This window comes from Otolemur garnettii, unplaced genomic scaffold (assembly GCF_000181295.1).
Source record: "Otolemur garnettii isolate 467f Iridium unplaced genomic scaffold, OtoGar3 scaffold00004, whole genome shotgun sequence".
In the NCBI taxonomy this organism is placed as follows: domain Eukaryota; kingdom Metazoa; phylum Chordata; class Mammalia; order Primates; family Galagidae; genus Otolemur; species Otolemur garnettii.
This window is the reverse complement of record NW_003852399.1, coordinates 31,794,177-31,803,198: the sequence shown is the minus strand read 5'-3', so window position 1 is coordinate 31,803,198 and position 9,022 is coordinate 31,794,177. Positions and strand designations below refer to the sequence as shown.

The following is a 9,022-nucleotide window of genomic DNA, read 5'->3' as shown; positions in this document are numbered from 1 at the left end:
AGACTCGCTTGAGCCCAGGAGTTGGAGGTTGCTGTGAGCTGTAATGCCACGGCACTCTACCCAGGGGGACAGCTTGAGGCTCTGTCTCAAAAAAAATAAATAAATAAATAAATAAAAAACAAATACCTCTCTAGTTCCAAGATATTATTCCTTCCCTATACAACCAAATTTCTTTATTTACTTACATATTTTATTTATATACTTTACTTGCATTCACACCTTCCATTTGCCTATTTCCACTCATTACACATCCATTACTATCCATTATGTACCCAAACACTTCTGTAACTATCTGTCCAATATTACTAAAACCTGCAAATTATAATGTTCTAGTAGCTTGTTCTTGACTACTTGACTTCTCTGAAGCACTTTCAAACCAAATCTACAAGTTTCTCAAGATCCCTTAATTCAGTCATAAAATGTTTTTGAATCCACACTATTTGATTTAAAACCTCAGCAAGAGAAAATTCCTGCCTTTATGCCTCACAGTTTACTGAGATAAATGTGGTCTCATCTTATATAGTTCAGCAGAATAGAAAAATCAGAAAAAAAAATTTTTTTTTTCTTTTTCTAAAGAAAGTATAGCTCTGAATATCCAAGAGGTCTAGGGTTTACTGTGTTAACCTCTGAGACTGATGTAATGAAATACCACAAATTGGGTGGCTTAAAACAACAGAATTTATTCTCTCATGGTCTGGAAACCAGAAGTTGAAAATCAAGCTGTCAAAAGGCTATCTTCTTTCTGAAGACTCTAGGGGAGAATATTTCCTTGCTTCTTTCTAGCTTCGGGTCTTTCTGTACCCCTCTCCCTTCATAAAGACACCAGTCATTGGATTTAGGGTCCACATTAACCCAGTATGACCTTATCTTAACTTGATTACATCTGCAAAGATTCCATTTCCAAATAAGATCACATTCACTGGTATTGGGGCTTAGGACTTCAACATATCTTTTTAGGGTACACAAAATCTAGCCAATACTTTCCCCTTTCCCAAGATTTGGTTTTCCAAAGCCCAGGCTCAAAAGTAGTGAGTCAGATTGGTCATGAACAGAAGGAGCTATGGAGCTTGGCCAAAAATAATAAGTGGGCCCCTTTACCACAACCCTTAGAAAAGACCCATTCCCTGAGCCTCGGGGGAAGTCATTAGTAGTAGACTTTCATTCTCAACAAGGAATATTATCTACAAATAAGTAATGTTACGAAGAGAATGCAAAGTACCTCGTAAAGTTCAAGGCAAGGAAAATGTACTTATCAGGACTCTTTTAGTTGAGAAAGAAACCAAATTTAAACCAACTTAAAAAAAATGGTATTATTAATGAAATGAATATTAAATATTATGAATTATTATTAATCATGTTTGATTATAACACATAATAATGATGTGTGGTTATGTAGAAGATGTTTATTTTAAGAAATACATGCTAGGCTCAGCTCCTGTGGCTCAACTGGCTAAGGCAGCAGCCACATACACCTGAGCTGGTGGGTTCGATTCCAGCCTGGCCTGCCAAACAGCAATGACAACTGCAACTAAAACATAGATGGGCACTGTGGCAGGCATCCTGTAGTCCCAGCTACTTGGGAAGTGGAGGCAGGAGAATCGCTTGAGCCCAGGAGTTGGAGGTTGCTGTGAGCTGTGATGCCAGAATACTCTACCCAGGGTGACAGCTTGAGGCTCTATCTCAAAAAAAAAAAGAAGAAAGAAAGAAATACATGCTAGGCTCAGTGCCTATAACTCAAGCAGCTAAGGTGCCGGCCACCTACACCAGAGCTGGTGTGTTTGAATCCAGGCGGGGCCTGCCAAAACAGTGATAACTATAACCAAAAAATAGCTGGGTGTTGTGGCAAGCACCTGCAGTCCCAGCTACTACTTGGGAGGCTAAGGCAAGAGAATCACTTAAGCCCAGGAGTTAAAGGTTGCTTTGAGCTGTAATGCCACAACATTCTACCCAGGGCAATAGCTTGAGGCTCTATCTCAAAAAAAAAAAAAAAAAAAGGAAAAGAAATACATGCTGAAGTTGTTAGAGATGAAGTGGCATGATATATACAATTTATTTTGAAAATATGGGGGAAGGAAGTGTATATATATAAAAGGAATACAGAAATGAAGCAAAAATGTTAGTAACTGTTGAATTTAGAATGTTAATTGGACTATTCTTTCAACTTCCATACTTGAAGGAATTTTTCAAAGCAAAAGGTGGTGGGGGGAAATGGAGACATATTTTAACTGGACATAAAAGTTTACACCTCATTTCAGGGTAGATTTAAGTTTTAGAATTAAAAGGATATCAAAAGGTAAGTGTATACTATATAGGTGTCCCATCTCTGTGCTTTTCTACATACCACATGCCTCTCTAACAATTTATCATAGAGAATATTTCTCACAAAGCTCTTTTCCCAATTTAACCTTTCTCTGAATGGGAGGCAGGGGGGTATCAGGAGGTTGGCACAGATTCCACAGTCCAGTGAATACACTAAATCAGAGAACGGATTAAGAGATTAGGAGTTGAGTAAATTAACTCCCTTTTCAATTTATCTTAACTCTTAACTCCCTTCTCATATTCAGCAGGGAAGAGAATGAGAAACTATAGTAAAATACAAATAAAGCCCAGAATCATTAACACAGAATATATTGTATTACAAAGTCTAAATATCATTTTCCATTGAGTAGATTAGGAAAGAAATGAACATACATGGAGCATTATCTGCCTCAGGCTTAAAAGTAGAGAAGAAAGCCTGGGCAAACAGGATATTTACCTAACAAGGATATAAGGAAGAAAAGTGGAAGGAAAAGGATCAAGGGGGAAAGAAAGAAGAGCAAATCAGGGAGATAGGGCAGCAGCTAAACTGCCTTGTCCACGGCTATCTCTAGAGATCTCCCTAAATTGATGTCCACTCCAAAAATCCTTCTTAAATTAATCCCCACACTAATTACAGCTTGTGGAAAGTTACAAGGAACACATAAATAGCACTAGGATAATGGCCAGTGAGGAAAAAGCAGAATTCCTTTCTGCCTCCACAAGATATAAACCCATTTTCTTAGATAAAAATTCATTAATCATTACAAATTCCAAGAACTTCCCTCAAAAGGGTTAAGTGCTTAAGGCTCTTTGTTGATTTGCATTAGTATAATAAGAAAAGCAGTTATTATTCTGCAGAACACAGGAGGCAGGCTCCTAGAATCTGTTCAATCAACCAAAAAATGAACAAAATGTAATTTGGAAAAACATAGTCTAAAAATGCCTATCACAAGGCCAAAGAAACATCTGTGAACCACCTTAATTATTTTTCTACTTACCTGAAAAATAGTCATCTCTTACACATACAAAAAGAATCATAACCACTATTCTAACTCAATTCAACAATGGAGAGATGGTGCATTTGTTATTAACAAATGCTTTGTTTTCCTGCAAGTACACACCTTGATAACTTGAATTTAATTGATTTTAAGTTCCTCCAGACTGTAATGAATTAACAATTCACTCATGTCAAGATCAACACTGCAAGTTTAGTACTATTACGTCGTTTTATAAAAAAAAATATTTTTAAGGGCAACGCCTGTGGTTCAGTGGGTAGGGCACCAGCCCCACATACCAAGGGGTGGTGGGTTCAAGCCCAGCCCCGGCCAAACTGCAACAAAAAAAATGGCCGGGTGTTGTGGCGGGTGCCTGTAATCCCAGCTTCTTAGGAGGCTGAGCCAGGAGAATTGCCTAGGCCCAAAAGTTGGAGGTTGCTGTGAGCTGTGTGACTCCACAGCACTCTACCCAGGGCAATAAACTGAGACTGTCTCTTAAAAAGAAAAAAATTGGGGGGGCAGCGCCTGTGGCTCAAAGGAGTAGGGTGCCGACCTCATATGCCGGAGATGGTAGGTTCAAACTCAGCCCCAGTCAAATAAAAAAAAAAAAAATTTTTTTTAAATCAAACCTTTAAACATAATCTTGATACTTGAAGAAAAGATAATATTCAACCAACAAGTTGAATAAACAGTCTTAAACACACACCTATTATAAAGTACAACATTTTAATCCATGGTTATTGATCCAATCACTAAAGACAAAAAACTCTGAATTACCAACAATCTGGTGGTATTACATCAAACATTTTAAAATATATTCACTGTTGAATAATCATCTAAATAAGAGTACAATATGACTGGCAAAGTATAGGTCTGATTAATAAAAAGCTCAGTCTTACCTGTATAAGGTGAATCTAACGTTGCCAAAGCAGATGCTTCTAAACTGTATTTTCCACTGTAATTCTCCCTGTGATGAATTTCTCTAATACTTTTTTCAGTAGGCAAAATATTTAAACTGCATATTTCAGGATCATTTTGTGACTCAACAAAGCTGTTTGTATTTGCAGTACCCTAAAAGAAACAAAAATACATTTAAAGCAAAAAATAAATCTAATTACCCGTATTTCTAAATAACGGTTTATAACTGAAAATATAAGCTACCAGTTTCTATATATCTAAATTAACTAGGCTCAGCGCCTGTGGCTGCAGCTAAGGTGCCAGCCACATACACCTAAGCTGGCAGGTTCAAATCCAGCCTGGTCCCACCAAACAATGACGGCTGCAACCAAATAATAGCTGGGCATTGTGGTGGGTGCCTGTAATCCCAACTACTTGGGAGGTGGAGGCAGGAGAATAGCTTGAGCCAAGGAGTTGGAGGTTGCTGTGACCTGTGATGCCACAGCACTCTACCCAAATAGCTTGAGGCTCTGTCTCAAAAAAAAAGTATATATTAAATTAACTAGATATTTAAAAATAAACTAAAAGAGCGGCACCATAGCTCAGAGGGTAGGATGCTGGCCACATACATCGAAGCTGGCAGATTTGAACCTGGCGTGGGCCAGCTAAAACAATGACAACTGCAACAACAACAACAACAACAAAAAAAAAACAGTCAGGCATTGTGGTGGGTGCCTGTAGTCCCAGCCATTTGAGAGGCTGAGGCAAGAGAATTTCTTAAGCCCAAGTTTGAAGCTGCCGTGAGCTGTGATGCCGCAGCCCTTTACCAAGGGTGCCACAGTGAGACTCTGTCTAAAAAAAAAACTAAAAAGCTTGGTGCCCAGAGCTCTGTGGTTACAGCACAGGCCACATACACCAGGCCTGGGGGGTTCAAACCTGGCTTGGGCCTTTTAAACAACAACTACAACAACAACAACAAAAAAGTAGCCGGGGGTTGTGGCAGGTGCCTGTAGTCCCAGCTACTTGGGAGGCTGAGGCAAGAGAATCGCTTAAGCCCAAGAGTCTGAGGTTGCTGTGAGCTGTGATGCCACAGCACTCTACCCAGCTTGAGGCTCTGTCTCAAAAAAAAGAAAAAAAATTACATGCTACTCTCATAGCCAAATGCTTTTTTCTTGCTAACTACCTCAATTCTAAAAGCAACATTTTAAAATGATTCATTTTTAGGTGTAATAATGGTAATGTCACAAAGGTGGGGAGGTTTTTGTCTGTTTTTTTGGGACAGAGTCTCACAGTGCTATGGCATTAGCCTAGCTCACAGCAATCTCAAATTCCTGAGTTCAAGCAATCCTCTTGCCTCAGTCTCCCAAGTACCTGTGACTATAGGCACCTGCCACAATACCCAGCTAATTTTTCTATTTTCAGTTAGAGATGGAGTCATGCTCTTGCTCAGGCTGGTCTTGAACTCCTGAGCTAAAGGGATCCTCTCACCTTGGCCTCCCAGAGTGCTAGGATTATAGTTGTGAGCCACTACACCCAGCTAAATTGGGTTTTTTTTTTTGAGACAGTCTCACTATGTCACCTTGGATAGAGTACTCTCACATCATACTTTACAGACACCTCAAACTCTTAGGCTCAAGCAATCCTCTTGCCTCGACCTCCCAAGTAGCTGGGACTATAGGTATCCACTACCACATCCAGTTAGTTTTTCTATTTTTAGTAGAGACCTGGTAGCCTGGTTAGTTTTTCCAGTTTTAGTAGAGCCCCAGTGTTGCTCTTGCTCGGGCTGGTCTTGAACTCCTGAAATCAAGGGATCCACCAGCCTTGGTCTCCCAGAGTGCTAGGATTATAGGCGTGAACCACCGTGCCTGGCTTCCTTAGAAATTTTTTAAAGTACATTATAAGAAGACGCTTGAATCTATTCAGATATCCCATTTCCTCATCAAACATTCACACCCTAGTTTTGGCATCCATTGATATTCTACAATAGTATCATTACCTCTATTTTTATGATTTAGCACTCCATCGTAAGAGTCCCTATTTATTTATTTATTCATTTATTTACATGTATTAGTATGGATTCAGACTATGTTATTCAATGGATTATAATCCATTAGTTTATTTATATTGATATTCAACTTGTTCCAGTTTTTGTATTTATCAGATTAATCAAGTAAAAAACACTGAAATCACCAAAACAAAATTTCCTTACCATGGATGAAGCAATCTAAAATAAGAAATAACTCCTAGTACTCTGAGAGACGAAGGCAGGTAGACTACTTGAGCTCACATGTTCAAGACCAGCCTGAGCTAAGTCAGAGCAAGACCCTACCTCTAAAAATGGCAGAGTGTTGTGGCCAGCACCTGTAGTTCCAGCTTCTTGGGAGGCTAAGGCAAGAGAATCATTTTAGCCCAAGAGTTAGAGGTTGCTGTGAGCTACGATCCCACTGCACAGTATATGTGCTGCAGAAGCAAGCACTAAATAGATTCTTGACATGAAATTAAATGAAAAAATAGTACATTGCTGTTTTAATCTGAAATTACTTCCTAGAAAGTACATCAAAAATAAACATCAAGGCTGGGCACTGTGGCTTATGCCTGTGATCCTGGCACACTGGGAGGCTAAGGCGGGTAGATTGCTTGAGCTCACGAGTTCCCTACCAGCCTGAGCCAGAGAAAGCACCTGTCTCTACTAAAAATAGAAAATACTAGCTGGGCATCATGGCACATGGTTGCAATCCTAGCTATTTGGGAAAATGAGGCAAGAGGACTGCTCAAGCCCAAGAATTTGAGATTGCTATGAGCTATGATGCCGTGGACTCTATACAGGGTGACAGAGTAAAACTGTCACAAAAAATAAAAAATTAAATAAGTAAATGTCATGATAAGGCTGCCAAGACAGTTCAATAAGAAAAGAAAAAGTATAGGCCAGGCACAGTGGCTCATGCCTATAATTCGAGCACTCTGGGAGGCCAAGGAGGGTGGATTGCCTAAGCTCACTAGTTCAAGACCAACTTGAGCAAGAGCGGGACCCTGTCTCTAAAAACAGTTGGACATTGTGGCCAGAACCTGTAGTCTCAACTACTCAGGAGGCTGAGGCAAGAGAATCACTTGACCCCAAGAGTTTGAGGTGGCTGTGAGCTATGACACCACAGCACTCTAAACAGGGCAACAAAGAGACACTTTGTCTCAAAAATAAATAAATAAAAAAGGCTTGGTGCCCGTAGGGCAGTGGTTATGGCACCAGCCACACACACCAACGCTGGCAGGTTTAAACCCAGCCTGGACCAGCTAAACATCACTGACAACTGCAACAAGAAAACAGCCGGGTATTGTGGCAGGCACCTGTAGTCCCAGCTACTTGGGAGGTTGAGGCAAGAGAACTGCTTAAGCCCAAGAGTTTGAGGTTGCTGTGAGCTATGACACCATAGAACTCTACCAAGAGTGACATAGTGAAATTCTGTCTCAAAATAAAAAAAAAAAAAAAAGGAGCGGCACCTGTGGTTTAGAGTAGGGCACTGGACCCATATACCAAGGGTGACAGGTTCAAACCCGGCTCTGGCCAAACTGCAACAAAAAAAACAGCGGGGCGTTGTGGCGGGCACCTATAGTCCCAGCTACTCACGAGGCTGAGGCAAGAGACTCGCCTAAGCCCAGGAGTTCAAGGTTGCGATGAGCTGTAACCATGGCACTCTACCACGGCTGATAAAGTGAGACTCTGTCTCTAAAAAAAAAAAATTACATAATCTTTATTTCTGTGGTCTTTGAAAGACATGATCAGAGATACTAAAAATTCTTATAAGAAGTACTATTAACTCTTTAAGTGACATTTTAAAAAATGTTTTTCTATATTGAGTCTTTTTTTTTTTACCTCAAATAATTTTTTATCCAGACTCTGGCTTATAATCTCTTCATTGAGACTTGAATTACTTCTTCCTGGTGGTATAAATTTTAGTTTCTTGAAGGAGTTACCCTGCAACTGACTTGGTGCTGCAGATCGTCTCATATTCAGCAGTAGTGATCTGAAAAATGCCCAGAACACATATCATCCATGAGTCTAACTAAAATCACCCCCAAATATAAAAATAAAAAATTAACACAACTAGGATGTATTTTTTAAAAGACAATAGGGGCAAGGTGTACACTCCTATAGTTCCAGATACTTAGAAGCCTGAGGTAGGAGGATCCCTTGAGGCTAAGCATTCAAGATCAGTTGGGCAATATCACAAGACCCTGTCTCAAAATATTTATTTTTTTTTAATTTATTTATTTTGAAACAGAGTCTCACTCTGGTATCCTGGATGGAGTGCCACGGTGTCATAGCTCACAGGACCCTCAAACTCTTAGGCTAAAGTGATCCTATTATCTCAGCCTCCCAAGTAGCTGGGACTACAGGCACCTGCCACAACACCCAGCTAGTTTTTCTATTTTTAGTAGAGACAGGGTCTTGTTTGCTCAGGCTTCTCTTGTATTCTTGAGCTCAGGCAATCCACTTGCTTCAGTTTCCCAGAGTGCTAGGATTACAGGCATGAGGATTACACCCACCCCCCCCAATTTTTTTTTTTGCAGTTTTTGGCCGGGGCCAGTTTGAACCCGCCACCTCCAATATATGGGGCCAGCACTCTACTCCTTTGAACCATAGAAGCCGCCCAAAAATATTTTTTTAAAAATTAAGAAATAATTAGGCTCAGCACCTGTGGCTCAAGCGGCTAAGGCGCCAGCCACATACACCTAAGGTGGCAGGTTCGAATCCAGCCTTATACACCTAAGGTGGCAGGTTCGAATCCAGCCTGGGCCCGCCAAACAACAATGATGGCTGCAACCAAAAAATAGCC

The 9,022-nt window shown here is 40.2% G+C and overlaps 1 protein-coding gene across 1 annotated transcript in view; it reads right to left on the bottom strand.

The window, feature by feature from the left end:
- The window catches only part of RAD54B (RAD54 homolog B (S. cerevisiae)), a 94,122-nt gene that overhangs the window by 81,608 nt on the left and 3,492 nt on the right, over positions 1-9,022 (bottom strand). Inside the window, exons 2-3 of the mRNA XM_012809563.2 lie at positions 8,059-8,209; positions 4,193-4,364 (exon numbers count right to left, since the gene is read on the bottom strand). Of these exons, the coding sequence (XP_012665017.1) occupies positions 4,193-4,364; positions 8,059-8,193 (307 nt within the window). The 5' untranslated portion in view covers positions 8,194-8,209. The remainder of the gene's footprint in view (positions 1-4,192; positions 4,365-8,058; positions 8,210-9,022) is intronic.